General features: G+C 41.3%; 1 protein-coding gene across 9 annotated transcripts in view; it reads right to left on the bottom strand.

The window, feature by feature from the left end:
- Positions 1–18,539, bottom strand: part of RBM47 (RNA binding motif protein 47) — a 78,868-nt gene that overhangs the window by 21,315 nt on the left and 39,014 nt on the right. For 2 of the 9 annotated variants that reach the window (XM_064652971.1, XM_064652972.1), the window contains exon 1: positions 2,018–2,400. The exons of 3 other annotated variants lie outside the window; for them this stretch is intronic. In XM_064652971.1, the coding sequence (XP_064509041.1) occupies positions 2,018–2,130 (113 nt within the window). In that variant the 5' untranslated portion in view covers positions 2,131–2,400. Of the gene's footprint in view, positions 1–1,493; positions 1,986–2,017; positions 2,401–2,912; positions 8,782–9,759; positions 10,239–18,539 lie in introns of those variants that run through there. 4 more of the 9 variants (XM_064652978.1, XM_064652975.1, XM_064652979.1 and 1 more) reach the window with 4 other exon arrangements.

Genomic DNA, 18,539 nt, shown 5'->3' with positions numbered 1-18,539 from the left:
AGGTACCAATGGCTGACTTGTACATATCACGCTTTTAACTGCCTGGTGTTGCCTGTGCATGGAGGAGAGGGGGATGGAAGTCAATCGTCTTTGCTGTGAAATTCTGTCATATCGGCAGAAAGGAGCTGCAAAGTGCAGCAATTTGTACCTGACCTCTGATCTAAGAAGTTTGTACAGACCTTTGAACGTTGAATTGAAATTGAGAAACCAGGTTTACAAGTACAAGGAAGAGGTTTCCAGCACTCGTTACCTGTGCCCAGGGTTAATATTATAAATAAAAAAAAATGTTTAACCAAGGCAGGAACTTTCTCAGGGGGCACCATTCCTGCACTGGGTTAATTCAAGACAACATAAGTCTAATGAAATTACAGCTCAGTTGGAAATAACTATGGTTTGGAAATGAAATTTCTGTTCGCTCTAGAAAAGGAGTGGGATTTGAGGCAGATATAATTTGAAATTCACCTTTTGTTGACCTTAACTGAGATTATTTTTTTTAATTAAAAGCTGAAGAAAGAAGACAGGGATCATTTGATTCAATATAATTTCTTCAGCAAAGAATGGAGCTGAAATGCAGAATTGAATAGAAATTATTAAAAAGAGTAGCAAAATGGCTACTTCTTTGTTAACTTTATTTATTTTTATTTAATGCATTATCTAATCTTGGTTATACAGTATATGAGAAACACATGGAAAAATAATCAAACCAACAATATTACAACAAGCTCTTAATAGACAGTCGTGTGGCCTTGCCTTGACAAGCAAAAAGGACGTTTTGTAGTCCTGTTAGATTAACCGTCTTAATTTAATTAAAAACCTCTCTCACCTCTTTCATACAATGGCAAGGTCTTTGGTTCAACATCATCAGCTAACCCCAGCATACACCACTGTGGACCATGAATTGAGTGTGAAGGCTTTCAGAATCAGCTGTGATAACGTGACTGAAAAAGATGCCCTTTCTGCAACCCAGCATCTCTGTCCGTGGAGCACTGCAAGGGATGGCAGTAACAGTTTGCCATGACATCCCTCACATGCTCGGAGCCCTGGCTGTCATCCTTGGCAAGCTTGGATGTGCAAGCAGTGAGGGAGCCCTTTACACACAGATTTTGAAGCATGGCTTCAATCCCACCTAGCTCAGGACAGGACACCACTATATACAGCTGCTGCATCAGGTCCATATGCAAACTAACATTTTTGTCATTGATTTTAATTGAGCTTTACTTACAACATCTACATTATTTTTTTCCAAGTTTAAAATTCATTATTGTTATCAGCACTGACCCCAATAAAACAATAAATTAATAAATAAATAAGCGTGAACAGATTAGCGTCACGTGTCCAATGTCATATACAAGTCTTACACATATCACATGCTGCTTAAGCAGAATATGAATAGAATAATATCAGAAGTTGATATTCTTAAAATACTATCAAATTTTCACTATGCAGAGTGAGTTATATAGATTCATTTGTAACAATAATACTTGCATACATACACTGCTTGCTTAACCTTCCCAGACACCTTCAATCCACAAGCCCCAAATTTTGTACCAGAAGCTTATAATCCACTTTTAAAGTTTGATTTTTTTATGTCAATCTCTTGAAAAAGCAGAACAAAATACCAGGCAGCACAAACAGACAACGGCAGAGACAGACTGACCGAAAACACAACAGCAAACAGTTGTAATTGGCTACCTTTCAGTCCATTAATTTAAGGTAGTAGAAAAAATATCTTCGAAATATGATTTTGTTTTCTTCTGTCTAAAATATCAGCAGTTTAGTTTTCACTGTTCACACATTTGCTTTGTTGTTTGTTATGCAAATTCTTTTAGATATTCATGTAGATCTCTTAGTTCAAGCTTACAAGCAGTTGCTTCCTTCTCAAATAACTCCTTAGGACCCTCTGAAGGAAGGCAAAACCCCAAACCAACACCTTAATGATGATATACTTTTGGTCTCAACTCCCTGATAAATAAAAAACAGATAAAAAGACCTACAGAGCAAACAAGATTTCCCTTACCTCTCTGGTCGTGCGATCGAAGTGCAACAGGTTAAGAGGACTTGCGCCTTTGCCCGAGCAACCTTTCTTCCTAATGGCAAAAGCCGTGTAACCTGGTTATACAGTTTATGCATCTCTTTATTGGCCAGCGAGCGTTAGCCATTTAAATTCCTTGGGAGTCATTTGTTAAGGGCTCTTAGGCTGAGGCTAAGTGGGTGGGACGGGAGGGAGAGGGGATGTTAGTGCTGCCAGACACAGAGAGCTCTCCAAAGTGGTTTGAAGATTAATAGAAAACCATCTGCAAGGAAGGGATCTTTGAAGGGAGGGCTGGGTCCAACCTTCAGGGAAGCACAGGAAAGAGAAACCGTAACATTTTTGCAGGTAGGAGGAATTTGAAGAAAAAGATTTCATTCAAAATTCAAACCTTGGAAAAAAGGGAGTGAAACATGTACAAACAACTCCTTCCTAGCACAAGGCGTTGTGCAAATAGTTTGGGTTACTCACAACAGATAAGATAAGAAAAGGGCATATTTTGCTTGATGGCATGAGGCTTTTTCAGTGAAAATTCTTTTTTCTTTATACATGTCTGGCAAAATTATTTTAGGTTATACTGAATCAATTTATCTTTGGTTGTAAGAAAAACAAGGGGTCTGCAGCTCCTGGACTGAGAGGTAGATTTACTGATCACGTCAGCAGTGGGACGGTAGGAATAACTCAGCCTGTGCTGTGTACCCGACATGCACTGTTTCAGCAGTAAACACGGAACTCCAACGTGTTTGCTTGAAAGAAAAAAAGCGCCCAGTGCAGAAGTAAAAGCACAAGGGTGGTAAAACATGATTCATGGCAGCAGAAATGGTCTGTACATAACAACGGAGCATTAGGCCCCAGGAGCACTTAGGCAAAGCAAACAACACACCTTCTCAAGCAGCCAAGAGGAGGAACCACTCCGAAACACTCTTTGGATGATGGATTTGCCTGGTTGGCAAATAGTGTGCACAGCCAGCCGGCGGGAGAAGAGGGAGCGGGGCATGCCTTGGAAGATGGCTAATTTCAGGGAAAGGACACTGCCTAAAGGAGGTGAAAAGCAAACAACATATTGCAGAAGCAAAACAATTACAGCTTTCAGTCCTTTTCCAGTTGTTTTTACTGGTATTGCCATTCCTATCTCCGCACCCCCCCATATAGTAAAGCTTAGTCCAAATCTCCATCCAAGCAGCACACAGGCTCAGGGCAACAACCTCAGGGCAACCCCATGTGCAAGAAGAAGTGTATTAACCTGTTCATGACAAACCATAAACTAGAGTAGATTCTGCAGAGGAAGCACTGGCAGTTTGTATCAGATGGTTCTTCATAATAATTTATTCTTGTCCTCCGACTGTTTTGGTCTGGGCATGTAAAACATAAGAGACATCCTCATACTGCTAAGTCAGAGGTTCATCAATAGGGAAGAGGGGTAGGGGAGTCAGTGGGTGTACAGATAAGAGTTCTAAAACTAGAAGGCTCCAAGTTAGAGAGAGAAATGTGGAAGATGGCGAAGACTGGCAAAAGAAGTATCTTTGTGGTAGTTTCTGAGAGCGAACAGGAAGGAGAGCTGTTCTACTTACACTGCAAACCAATAGGTGATTGCTGTTCTGGCTTTTTATACTTGTTTATCCACTGTACTGTGGCTGTGGTGTGTTAGGCACTGTACAAACACACCTGCAGCCTGGATCCAAGTCCCTGAGTGCCTGCAGACCAGGTCTACTGAAGTCTTTCAGCTTTAGAATTCATCTCTGCAAATGTTAGCTACAAAAGCCACAGAGAAGCAGGTACTCCCTAAGGGCAGGGAAGCTGCAGCATGGAAATTTAAGAAGTTTGCCCAAGACTATTGAAGGAATCAGTCTCAAAACAGGGGATAAAATCTAGGAGATTCTGCCACAATCCAATCCATGTCTCAATCCCACTGATCTCTATAGGGAAGTAAGTATAAAAAATTTAGCAGGTATGAATTTGCAAAATTTCACCAGATTAATTGATTTTTAAAATCAGTATCTTTCTCTTGCTTTGCATTTTTCTGTTTGAAAACAAACCAAACTTTTAACCATAAGCATTGTAAAGTGAGCTTGCCTGTGTTGCATGGGGTCTGTGCAGATAGTTCAGCTGAAACAGAAGAGAAAAAAAAGAAAAAAAAAAGAGAAAAAAAAAAAAGGAAAGGTATGAGATTCAATTGTCTGTGTACTTAAATATCCAGAGAAAACTATTCTGTGTAACTGGAATTAAAAAGCATTGATGCTAGTGAGATGATGGGCAAATTTTTAGAAGGCTCTTCAATATACCATGTCAATTAGGATCACACAAGGAGGCTGCTCAAACACTTGGCTTTTATTTCATACTTTCACTTTTAGCTGCAGCTTGTTGTTAGTGTCCAAGTTATTTCCCCGTTACTGTTTAAAGCAATGAACCTCAGCAGATCAAGGTGCAGGTTATTCTGAGGTGTTAGCATCCCCAGTGGCAGAATTTAAAAATATATTAATTTGTCCTTTTATAAGGAACTTAAGAAAGTTGGGCAGAATGAAAGAGAAAGAGAACAGTCCAGACCATGCCCATGTTTCCTATAAACCTTCCATTTCCTTTCATTTGTTCTTGTGGTGGGATTGTAGGTGAAAGGTTTTTCCTAAATAATTATTCTCCTGAATACAGTAATAGAAAAAGCTGGATATTTCAAGAAAAAAAGTGAGATTCACTGGAATATGCTAATGCTTGTCAATGGGAACCTTCTCCCTGATGCAGAAAAGACTTCCAAGGAGTTGGTGTGCTTCCCATCATCTGTCTCTTTTCTACAAGCAGACACATGAAGTGCCTTTCCTGATGTGGGGTGCTGGGGTCCTCCGTGTGATGACATGCACTAGTAAAGCATTGGATCTGCTTTCTGAGATTTTTAGAAAGATCAAACCCAAATGCTTTGAGAGATCCAGAGGCTGACCACTCATCATTTTATTGGGGTGATGTCATTATCTGGGTGAGAGTATTTCTTATGATCATGGTAGTAAATAGGTTCCAGGAGATATTTCATGATGGCAGTTTAGCATCATGTAACAGTGCAGACATGAGCAAGTGAAAGGAGAAGGGAGAGTAAGAAGCAAGCAGTGGATTGGCCTTTATGTTTGTATTTGGTCTTCAAAAACTACTGAGACACTGCAGTGTAATGAGAAGGGAATGTGCCAAGTAAAAGATTTCACTGAAAGGACACATGAATTTAAGAGTGACCGGCAAGGTGTCTAATCTCAATCTCAGAAAGTCTGTATGGTTTATCAGTATATTTACACATAAGCCCATTCTTAGCCACAACACAGCCACAAAAACTAGGATCTCATCACGTAACAGACAGCATTTTCTCCCCTTTCTTTCATTTCCTTCTCTTTTTAACAAAACCACTTTGTATTTGGTGGAACAGGTTCCCACACGTTTATAGAACCATTTTATTGCCTATTTGAAGTTTTAAAGAGACAACATCACTTTATTTAAATGAATAGCATTATTTTACACCTGTTCTTACACAATGTGGGTTGATACAGAAGAATTTATCATTTCCTGACTTTCCTAAGCTACTGAAGACCAAAATCTGAGGAGATCCTTTAGAGAACAGAGTCAGTAACAGGTACTACAGCAACTCGGGTTTTTTCGGGTGAATAGTATACAACAAACATACATCTAATTGTATGTCTTAAATCAGCTTTACTATATTGTCTCTAGAGATTTTCAGAGGTATTTAGGCACCCAGGTAAACACCCGGAGACAACAGCTTTACAAGTTCTCTCACACCGAAGCCCTTTCTATGCATAACCTATGTCAATGCTTTGACCTTTATCTTGCCACGTCACAGAAGATTCCCAGCAAATGCCCTTTCAAAGATGGACTCCTTGTCTGCTCTGCCAGCCAGCCAAATACCCCATCCCACTACGGACATGACAAAGTCACAGCCCTGAAGGTGGAGTCTCAACAGGGGGAAATTTGTTCAAGGACACCTTGGGCTTTCTCTTTTTGTTTTTTAATCCTAGGCTTCTCTGGTTCATGGGCAGTGAGAGTTACCCTAATAACCTTTTCAGTCATTAGGCAAATTTTTTATTTTTAGCAAGCACTTTATTGTCATTCTGCAAGGAAATTCAGCACAGAGGATCACCCTAAAGAGTAGGCTCAGTTTCCCCATGTGCAATGTTCTGCTTTTATTTAAACCTGAAAGCAGGTTTTAGGTTCCAAAATCTAAGAAAACAGATACTGAATAAACCAATGGTGTGGAACAGATTTTAATTAGCACATAAGAAAATAAGGAAATCAGCAAATCCCAAAGTTTTTTTATATAACCCTAGCCATTACATTTCTGTGGCATGTTTGCTTTCCATTGTAATAAATACAGAGAGGGTTCTGGATAGACATATCTACAAGGGAGGTTAATATGATAATTGCCTTTCAGTCCTAGGGTAAATAAAACACTCTACGAGAAAAAGGTTTTGCCCTCATTAGCCTGATGCGGCTGCTCAAGACCACTGTTTCACACCACAGTCTCACAAACATGTTAAACTGGTGTTGCCTATGAAGAGTCTCACTCCATTCTTCTTGCAGCCACTCTGCATCCTCTGCATGTACTGCCACAAGTGTTTGTGTGGCTGCACCACGCACCCACACCACCTGAGCACCTGTGCTGGCAGAGGGGAAAAAGAGGGTGGGACCTGTCCTTCTGCCAGCATTTCTGGCTTAAAGCTTTTGTTGGGTCACAACATTGAGCAAATTCATGGGAAAACAGGGGAAAGGTTTCTTTTGAAACCTGCTGAATCTAGTTTCACAGCACAGCTCCTGCAATGGAGAAGACGAGATTCCACAGTGGGGTAGATGAGAGCCTTTCTGTAACACCAAGGAGCTTACTGAACCATTCAGAGACACAAGAGGGTAGAATACCAAACTGCTACTCTTTATAAGTTTGTATGTAGCTGGTGAATTTTAGTTCTGTAGGTATCGAAAAGGTGAAGGTCCTGGAGGACTCTTATATTATATTTTATTACATGTTCATAACTTCCATTTCTCAGAAAATTAATTTATTGTCAGGATTAGAAAAAGCAGCTTTTGGTGATGTCAATGGAGTCTGAACTGTCAGGCACAGCAAAGGCACCATTATCAGAGAAGTCTGTGTTAAGCAGACTAAGCTTTATAACAGCCCTATGCTTGTCAGAACACCTGTGATGGGACTTCACACAGAAAAAAGCTGCTGTGACTGAGTCACCCATTGGTGGTGGGAGCTGCCATGAGTCAGGACTGGGGTCACACCTCTTGGCTCATGGCCATATGTTAGCACAGCGGACTTTGTACCTGTGGCCCGGCAGGGATTCGCCCAATGTTGTCACATGCTCTTGCCTTACCTAACCTCAGCCCAGCACTCTGGCTCCTCCTCTACCAGTGTCTCCATCCTGTCTGCTCCTCTCCACTGCTGACCTTTGCTATGGGCAGGCAGGACTGGGACTGCAAACCTGCCTTCAGCTGAGCTTTCTTCTCAGCAGCCAACCAGAAAACATCTGCTGGCATGCTGCTCCCAAGCCACTGTGTCCCAGTCCGGTTTGGGGTGACTTAAGTTATGTTGCTAGTCTAAGATGTGCTTCTGCAGTGTGGGAAACAGGATGGATTTGCCTGTTATTCCACCAAACATATTATCTAAAACACAGGCAAGCCCTAGAGCTATGTCTATACCAAGTTACTTGCAAGGTGCAGAAACAGAAATGTAACATAAGTGACTATTGTCAGGAACTTTGCAAACCCTGTGGTAAAACCACTCACCCTAACCAAACATGCTTAAATGGTAAAAGGGCATTTTCACCTCTGTGGCTGCACCTGGGCTGGGGCCCAGCACTGGTGTGGGGCTCTTGGGCATCATCTCCCTGAATGCCAGAGCTGCCCAGGTCACCCTGTGGGGTAAAGCCAGCCTAATTAAACTTGAAAGTGTTCAAGGGATGTGTTAATGGGTAGCTCTCAGTAATCACAGGAAGGTGATTTTTACAGGACTACACTTCTGCTATATAACATTTCTTTTTCAAAGAAAGATCTCAGAGCGCTGTTGACATAACTTACCTTGATAGATATTTGACAAGATAAAACAGGCAAGGTATCTGTGATTTCAAGGACCACATACAATAGCCAAAATATTTGGGAATGAGAAGAATGGTCTGAATGGTTGTAATTATTAAATCCATTAGTTAAATTGGTCTTTCCCTTCCTCAGTAAAGAAAATGTCTTGAGGCATTGACATTACTTAAGCGGGAGATGTGTCTCGTTCAGGACGCACCTAAGCCCCACACTTCCGATCTCTAAGGGAAGGTTTGTATTTTCAAGAGGACATTTCCAAACTGGCAACAATCAAATCCTTAAGTTCACATTTAGAAGCTGCATGAAAAGGTCCTGAGAGAGGGAGATACTTGAACTTTGGCTAAAGGAGGGGCTGGAGACATAAAATGAGCTCTTCTGAGCAGTATGTGCACTCTCAGCTCTGCCTTATTCATTTCTCAGATTTCTTATTATCTGCAGGGTGGATGCATGTAGACCCTGGAACTGCCTGAGGTAGGGGCTGTAGGGGGTAAGGCCACCATGTTTTGGTGGGGAAGGAGAAGACTTCATCTAAAAAGTTGTCTGCTGTGCTGCCTCTGGGTTCAGGGAAGACATCCTAGCATGTTTTATTTTTAGCAGAGATGTCACGCATGGGAACTACTGTCCTCAAATGTTAGGCAGAAATAATGCTCACTATGCACCTGAGATATGAGCTGCCTGCAAGGTGTATAAGTTTATCTGAATGAAGCCAATACATTCATGGTGCCACATCATCATGCTTGACATGCACAATGTTACATCAGGGATTTAATTTGACTTCTCATATGTTTCATGGTATGAAACTGGTGTTATGCACAAGACAGCGCATTCCAGAATATGCAAGTAAAGCCATCAGGTGGTGAGGTTTGCCTTGTTTTAATTTCTGGCCTTTGAAAAATGAATCAAAACCTTTTTCTGAAGATATGCCACAAGAACAATGAAGAGTAGAAAGGTCATATTGAGGTCATACTGAGATTCGTTTTCTTTGGAAATTCTCAGTTCTTTTGGGAACAATTATTGCTAAAAGTGAAATATAAGTGGATTAAAATTGCCTTTCACATAATTTCTTAGAGTATATCTTTATATCTTAGTATATAAAGTAATTTCTTTATGCTGTCACTAAGCTACATCGTTTCAGAGAGGAAAAAATGTAATATTTTGACTTTGTGCATTTACTTCTGAAAAGACCATTTTATAGACTTGAAAAGGTTATTTTTGGTCTGTTATTGATTGCCTTAGAAGATTAAACATAACATTAAAAGAGCAGTTGAGTACAGCGTGAGGGTTGCTGTACATGCCACGTGCACCTCCGCAGCACAGAAGAACACAAACTGAAGAACAGAACCCTCCAATGATTGCCATTTGTAACAGGGATGCTCAGTTGTGCTCAGAGCATACTCAGCTTCACAAAAGGAAAAGCTTTCCCATCTAAAGCATAAGATGGTCTCCTGCACTTAGTGACCAAGAAGACAGATTTCTTTGAAACAGGATCTTCCATAACCACCTCCCCTAAGAACACTTTCGTTGCGTTTTAGAGATCTACTCCTTCCTAAGAGGCTGAAACAGGTGTCTCACTGACCAGGCTCCCTCTGATCCCTTCTAAATACCACAGGAAATATAACCATGACCATAATACTGTCACGAGGTACGTTACTAACCTACAGGTTGTTCCTCAGCCAGCTGGCAGAAGTAGGCTCGTGCCCTGCTAAGCCGTCGTACACCTGGTGCCACTGTCACCGTCGCGTCCCCAGGTCCCAGCCGTCCACTGCTTTGAGACCTCAGCCAGGGACTTTGTAGGTCACAGAGAAGCAGCAGGACAGACCTCGTGCTTTCAGCTGCTCTTTTACTGAAACTATCAAGGGAACCTAAATCATTACAACCCTAATGATGACTGGAGCTGATTAAAGGGCACTTTACAAAAGGTTCCTCCCTGTGACCGTGTTTTGCCAAGAACAACCAGCTCCTCTCCTACCTCAGCTGGCCAAAGGTTAGCACGCCGAAGTGAGCAAAGTCCAGCAGTAGCTCATGGTTAAACGGCTAAAGGCACTGTGGCTTACAGCAGGTGCTCCAGCAGTAAAACTGCTGTGACACTCAAAGCTCACAGATAGAAACTACTGTAAAATTTGGAAGGGGAGGGAGTGCATTTTGGCACAGAAGACAAACAGCATTTGCTGCTGTAACTGAACAAACAGGCAATAAATAGACTCATTGTCTTTGCCCAAGTTAATTTCCCTGTTTGCACATCCTAACACTTATACGCTGTTCCTGGTTTTGCTGAATGTGTGGTGTTCCGATCCTGGTTTCCTAAAAATTGTCCCACACCATGCCCCCCTCTCTGGGCCTACAAACTTGTGCCATGTCTGCCAGTCTTCCATCTCCACATTCCCATTTGTGGACCTGTGGGCCAGCTGCAGCCAAGCCACTTGTGGGTGGAGAGAGGTGTCAGAGTTCATGCAGACTTGGGGAAGCCAAGACGGAGAGAGATTACATTTGTATGCAGCTGAGGGAGAGGCAGCCAGAGCCGAGCTTTTCCTCTACCCTGAGAAGCAGGGGCCAGCAGAGCTCTACACCGTGCAGGTGAGGGCACACACGACCCCCAGCAGTCACACAGCCTGCAGAACAGGGTGCAAAGAGGAGCACGGGAGAAATGCACGGGAGAAATGCAAAGAGGAGCACGGGAGGATGGGAGTTGCTGGGGACATGGGCTAGAGCTGGAATTGCTCTGCATTCCTGTGGCAATATTGTAGAAAAGGAGATTTAATAAGTTGTGTTATTCATAGATTGGCCAGCTATGATATTAAATCCTCCAGTCCTTGTCTGTGAAATTCACACTGAGATAAGCAGGAACTAAGCATGCTCAAGAGCCTTTGAAGACTATATGGGTGCCTAGATACTGGCCTGGGGAGGTCTGATTTTAAATACTCATGTCTTAAAACAACAACATAAAGAACAACTTCTGCCTTTCAGACAGAAACTTTAATTACTATATTGCCCAAGTCACAGAAACCTTATCTAAAAAAGCAGAGTTACTTTCTAACCCTGAGTAAAAATCAATTTTCCGAGACTATGCTGCACTTTCATTTCATTAAGCACATAACATTTTTTAACCTAGACCTAAAATGGTCGTTCTGGCTTTAAAAACACTAACTTTAGGCTTCCTGAAGTATACTACAGATACAAATGCAAAGTTACTGGAATGCCACAGAAGAAATAATGAAAACATCTAAAAGTGTGGCCTAGAGCAGAGAGAGAAAAAAATGGATTTTTACACTTCTGAGACAGGAGGACAGGTATGGAAAATCCCGGGTGCTGTTTTTACTATTCTCAGTTCATTCATAGAAGCATTGTCTCCAGAGAGAGCACCTTTCTTTCCTCACCACCTTCTCAAAATGAAGACAATGCACAGAAGGAATATCTTGAAGGAGAAACTGTTTTTCTCTTATCTTTTTCCATTTTTCAGTTGCTCTTTATAATAGTGCCTAATTTTAAGGCAATAGTAACACAAGAGACATACTCAGAAAGAGCTGACCTTCTAATGAAACAAGGAAGTGACACCTAGGACAGGTAGAAATCCAAAGAGTAGATGATGTCTTTTAATAAGGGAACAATCCCAATAGTTGTCTGCCTGGTGGTTTGGAACCCCCTGACAGCTAATGTACTGTACACTACTGTGCCTTTATTTCAGCAAAGGGAAAACCCACTTTATTTATTATCCCATTATAGGACTTTGTTTCTGATGTCCTCACACTCAAAAGAAGCAAAAACACCAAAACAATGTACTGTTTAATATCAAACAATACTCTTGTTTCTCATCAGAACAGGAAAGCCAACACTTCCTCAATTGCTCAGCCAGAATGAATATAATTACACAGTTAGACTGGCCTTACCAAATAAAATAAGGAACAGCATGAAAGTAGGGAAAGTTTATAATAGGAGCAAGGGGAACCCGTCAGTACCTATTAGGTACTAGCTTGTCAAGCTAGGAGCACAATGTATTATAAAACCTGGTGTCAGTTCTCAGCTCAGAAAGGGGAACCAGCAGTTGGAGAGGTGGCTTGGGGAAAAGGAACATGTTGCAGTTCACTGCAGAGTGGCACACAAGCTGCACCTGTTGTAGCTGGGGCACAGGTTGCTGCTGGGGTCTCACAACTCAGGTAGGTTCTCTGCCTTGCTTTGGAACAGTTCTTTTTCTTGGTTTGGCCTATAAATGACATATTGGACATGAAAGTTCTATTGAAGCTGTGAGTTCTTAAAAGAACACTTTTGGTTCTAATCATGTATGCTCTCCAGCAGAACTGTGGGTTCTCAACAAGATCTCAAAAAATCTCAACAAGCTGTAACATAAGCCCATACCCCCTATTTAGCTCTTGTTTATTTAGGAGGAACTGCAGATACTCCTAGAGGGAGGAGATTCCTGGTGAAGTGCTGGACCACTGCCTGTGCTGCACCTCCATCTGACCTGTGAGAGAGCCTGTCCTGTCCATTCCCAGCCGATGAAACCCTCTGCCTGCTTTGATCCCTGGAGCAGCTCAGGGCAGTCCCATGCCCTCTGCACATCAACACCATGTGATAGCTCAGTTCTCCAGGTCATTTTCTGTCCTGGTCTACTGAGCATCCACACTGTATCAATGCTCACTTTTGGGTCTTCTTTTAGAGAGAATCAACCTATTCTTCCTGAACAAAGTCCAGATATGGCCCCAGGGACAGACAAAATGCATTAGCTAGTCCCAGGTGTGGTTGCCTGGGCTGATGCAGAAAAGTCTTCCGAGAGGATTGCCGCACTCACTGGTGACCCTGTGTGACACACCTTCAGTTTGATGACACCCTCTGCTACACTTCAGGAGCTGCCAGCAAACTAAAAGCATATGAGAAATTATAACTATGCCTTAGGACTAGGAGGGTCATGACAGGTGCTAGAGAAGACACAGGGCACATGTTATGTGGATGAGCCACCCTGCTCTGGAGGGGTTAGCAGAGCACCCACAGTTTCTGATGTAAATAATAAATTTATATCGATTTAAATTAATAAAATTTCTGCTACCTACTTTTTGTTTTCCCTTAAGCAACACAGCATAGTTAGTAAACATAAGTAAAAATTCTTGGTTACAAAAGTTACTCTAAACCAAAACAATGTCCAGGAGGTAAAATTAATTTTAAAATCTGAGGCACAAGCTGCAAATGTTTGGTGTCATACCTCCAAATGACTTTCTGTGATCCTACTGAAATCTGCCAGGAAAAACCTACCCTGGGCTCAGATGAGGTGAAACTTGTTTTCCTTCTGGTTTCTCAGAAGTGGAGTAGTTATATGAAATGTAGGCCTACAGCTAAAAGATTATTTAATTTATAAATGTGAAGAAACTTGCATCTAGCATTGAAGTATTTTAAGGGAGGTGTAAACACTATTATACACATCTCCATGCCTGCCCCCCTCTCATGGACAGTTGCAGTACAAGTGGTTAAAAAAACCCCTACACAAATGGAAATGGAATCTTCCCCTAGGAGGAGACAGGCAAGCAGAGAAGACAGAGGCACATCATGGCACAGCCTGCTGTTGAGAGCCTTAAATCACCAAACAATAGGAATAAAATACTGTGCCATGACACCCAGTTTGCACAGAAAGGATCCCACTGCTAGTAGGTCATTGGAAAAGTCATATTTCACAAGTAGATTTCAGCAAAGGGGTCATGCTTTGGAGATGAGAGGCTGAGCAAAAGAAACAGGCTATTTCTAAAAGTCAAGCCAAATGCTTGGAGAAAAGCTTTTAAAAGGGAGCCGCCAGCACAGCTGTGTTTATGGGTCTATTCATCCAGTGAGTAGCTGGCTCATAGATTTTGAGTGCAAGTAATGATTTAACATCATGACCCAAGCAAGAAACTGGAACACTCCAGAAACGATTTTGGCAAGGGTGTACTTCATGAGTCAGAGTGTCCTGTTACCTGATGGCGTGTTTTTGCATGGTGGGAACTATTTTAATTGCTGTATAATAATCTGAGAAGCTGTGAAAGGTTGAATGCTTCCCCCTTCAGTATCTGCCCAGTCAACACCCAACGTGTTTTTGCATTGTGTCCTCCTTAGCAAGGCAAAATTGCTGTCTCTCCATTGGACCTATGTGGTCATACACCTGGGTATGGAGCCACCATGCACATGCCCACCAGACAGCTGGGACTGTGAGCTGGTCTGCAGCTCTCCTGCCCTTTGCTCTGTATTTTCCTTGCTTTTAGGACTGGGGAAGGGATCTCGTCTTCCAGATATTTGTGTCTGTCTTTTTTCATGTGAGCAGTCAGAGGAATAAATGAGAATTAAAGCATGTTTGTGAATCAGAAATAAATCCTGTTTGAAAGCTGACTTGAACAGATGATCCAGATTGGTACATTTGTTCTAGTTATGTTTTTCTTAAAAAACCTCACCTCCCAGCCTCTTTACTCAATCCCACATTAATTAAAAAAAAAACAAACAACAAAAATACTTGACCTTATCCATCTCTTACTGATAGAGCTGACAGAAGACTTATACACACTATAAATCAAGTATATGACTACAAACTAATGTTCCAAAATATTTTTATAAGCAAACAGGACAATCTATTGCATATAAGAATACCATCAATGTAATATGCTAATTCGAGGTCTCAAAAAGCTGCCCTCACAGTTAAAATATTTCACATTTATAAAGTTGCTTAATTAAAAAAGTAGCATGTTTTTTGCTTTCCTGATCAGATGAAAGTTAGATCTAGAATGGTCAAAAGCCAGTTGCTGAGCTATGTGCAATGGGTTTTCTGTCAGGAATTGCTATCTTCTCTAATACCAAAACTCCACCTGCAGATATTGGAGTATTGAGTATTAACACCCTTCCAGAGGCCAGGTGATCAGATGCATTAAAGAGGAGGAGCAGTGGGAGGTTGCACTCATTGATTTGCTTGAACATTTGTTTGTTAGATCCTTGTGGATGCTGCCCTTACACAAACTCACACATCTTGCATGCTAACAGTCTGAAGGACACAAACTAGAGACATTTTCAGTTCTTGCTGTCTTGACACAGAAACTAATCTATAAGCTAGAATTTTAAAATTTTAAAATTACTCGGACTTCACTGACAGAAGCATAACACTAACTTTGAGTAATTTACATAATTACAACTCTGGAAAAGATGAGTTTAAATAAAACTCTCAGGAACTAGATTGGACAAGTAGAAAAACAAAAGAGAAGACACAGATCCTATCTCCCATAGCTTGGCATGTTAGCACAACTCTATTCCCAAAATACTGTCAAAATTTGACTTCAAAACAATTCTTTTTCCTGCCTTTTTTTTTCTTAACATACCTCTCCAGTATATTCAAGAACAAAACCATCAAGCCTCAAAGTTCAGCACCATTGTAAGATTAAGTGCCTGTTAATAACTTCCAAGTAGAGCAATCATGGACTCTGGACACAAAGTCTATTGAGGTTGCTGGAAAGTCCTACATATCCAGGACTAATGAAGATCTGCACCATGAAGTGCTGTTATGGGGTGCTAGCACAGAGTCCCTTTCCTTCCTCAAGTAGGAGTTTAGAAGGATGCTCACCTCCGTAAGGAAAGAAATGGAAGAATTCATGAAAGCGTGAGTTTACCAGGTTTGATAATGTCCATCAGAAATTCTAAGATTTGACTAACAATGATTGTTATATATGGTTTGGAGATAATTCCTTCTTGACTTGTTTTTAACCTAGTTATTTAGTTTTCCATAAAACAAAGATCTAATTAGACTCCCAATGCAGCAAAGAATCTGGGCAAGTGAAAACAGTTTAAATTTCATCTACATTAACACATTTACACTATGTCTAAAATGACACTTGTGCTGTCTGGGGTGAACCCCACCTGCCTCCGACAAAATGTAGCCAGAGGTCTCAGTAAACTCCCTACCACTGCAGTTAATGAAGAGAAGAATTTTCACTGTGTTTTCACGCTGCCCTAGAGACACTCCCAAGTAATTCAACAATTTCTTTATTGAAACTTCCTTGTTTAAATGCAAATGAAGAGCAGAGCCAAGCCTACAGTGTTGAATGAACATAAATTGAAATGCCTTAACCGGATTTAATTTCCATGTCTTTCCTCGCTTTTTCTGCAGGGGAGATGTGTCATCATAAAGTTTAAAAGAAAGCTCTATGTGTCCTGCTTCTATTTACAGATGACTGCTCACCTTTGTATTTGCCATTTTAAAAACCAACTAAAAGGAAACACATTTTCCATTGAAACATAACCTCTACATCTGTGCAGAAAGCAGTCAGTTTGAAAAATGCTCAGTTGCAGACATGCACATAATTCCAGTCATAGCATTTGTATGCAACACCAGCATTAACTTACCATTTATACAGAAATATTCTGCAGCAGAAAATAGATTACTACTTAGAGTGAAAAAACTTAGCATATAGAACAGCACCATGTTCAACAGCTGTGCTTGACTCTAGTTTTAATGTGGGCTATCTGTAATGATGGTGGTTGTACAGAATCACAGTGGTGGTTTACATTCTGGCTCATCTGAAAGAAATTTTCTTCAGCCTCATTGTAGCAACTGCACAGCACAAAATGGACCAGGAGGGTCTTCACTGACTTTACTCCAGGGTGAAACCCCACTGGGCCTTTGAGGAAGAGGACTGTAGCCTGTTGAGCCTGCCAAAATGGGTTTCCACTGGATGTACTGATCATTTCCCTTATCTCCAGATTGTGAAAAGGAGGAGACTGTTGCCTATTGTCAAGGAGACAGGCTTGTTTAGGCCCCTTTTATTGCTCCTCAGCACTCTTGTCCTGGATTTCCACCTAGATGACCCCTCTCTACTACAGAGTATGATAACCCTCTGAAAAAGGCATCTCCACTGAAGTCCAGGCATCTGGACAATCTTATGGCTCCCCCACTCCCTTCACCCACCACTCTACCTGTTAGTTTCTGTGACATTGCTCCCTTTCATGGAATGTTTTTACAAGGTTTTCCTGATACACCAGGTGTCCAGAGCTCCTTTCCTGTCTTTCAGCCTTCCCTCGACCAAGGGCAGCATGTCCTCTCCACAGAGACCTCTGGGATCAGTGATACTCATTTGGATAGATGGGCTTGATCATCTCACACTCCTCCCTGGTTTTGCAGTCACTGTGATATGATGATGTCTGTATTTACAGCATTGCATAGTTTCAAACAGTGTACCTCTGGCTAAGAGTTTCCCACCTGACTGCTGAGACAGATCTAAGCTTTATGTTTCTATACAGATTGACAAGAAGTTCTAAGTAAAATCATTGAGCTAATACCTCCAGTAACCTCCACTGTACCCAGTGTCCACCATCCATACTGATGGTACCCACTACCAAGCTAAACAAGCTGTCCATGCAGTAATCCCTGACACCCTTCCTACATTTTCATGCAGGTGTGGTGCCTAAATGGGCTTGTAGAGGTCCAAAGGCGCATCCTATAACTTTTTCAGTACTACAGCCTGTTTTTCCCTGGAAATCCATTCAGAGCCATCCTTGACATTATGCCTATTTAATGGCCCAAGCTGGCATAGCCCTTTCAGACGTTGCATTTACTCATAAGCATACCCTGATGCAGCCCCTTCAGTATGCAGTATGTAATGGCAGTGTAGGTCTCAAGGATAAAGTTAGCATATATAAACATGATAACAGGTAGAGAAGGGTTTGCAGAATCAAGATTTTATCTATTAATCCCAGCAATTAACACCAATGGACAAAGTAATACTGTTAAATTCATCCTGAAGATGCCTATCAATGAATTTTCTATTGTCAAGCCCTTAGTTTCAGCTTTATAAAGTTGTCTGCCCACAAAGACCTAACTACAGGCGTGAAGAGCTTCATGATAGATAGAGTGGCTGCCCTGAGTATTGCTTGGAGAAGCATTAACAAAACTGCATAAACCAGGTTAGAAAAAGCTGTTTCTGCGCATTACAGAATATTTACTTAGTAATGTTCCTTTTAAAGCATCTCCAGTTTTTCAGGTGAAAGTATTCTGTTCAGTAAAGCTTAGCATGATGCCAGCTGACAGTTTGTCTAAGGCCTGCTGCAGGGACTGCTTCCTGTTGCAGTAACAGAGACTTCCCAGAGTGAAGAAGATCCAAGAAAGATGTGCATTTTTTCTGGAGACCATTAAAAACTACATTGCTGCTATAGTGCCACAGCATTTGTCTGATAATATCTTTGCAGGAGATAGAAAAGACTGGAATAATGAATAATGACTGTTTTCTGCAGTTCTTCAGAAGGGGTGAGAAGTCAGTAGAGGATCACTCTTCCCTCAACATCAAAAAGTTTTGGTTTGAACAAAGCCTTTTTGTTTTTAACCTAAATACTCATTAGATACAAGAGAGGTAATTTGTTGACCTCTCAAACTTGTTTCTTTCCAAATACAAAGGTAAATGGCACTGTGGCATTTCTTTTTGTTTTTTGCTCTTATAGCCTGGAAGAT

The sequence above is a fragment of the Pseudopipra pipra genome, chromosome 4, assembly GCF_036250125.1.
Source record: "Pseudopipra pipra isolate bDixPip1 chromosome 4, bDixPip1.hap1, whole genome shotgun sequence".
NCBI classification, from domain to species: domain Eukaryota; kingdom Metazoa; phylum Chordata; class Aves; order Passeriformes; family Pipridae; genus Pseudopipra; species Pseudopipra pipra.
Note: the sequence above shows the minus strand (reverse complement) of the source record. Positions and strands in the feature narration are given on the sequence as shown.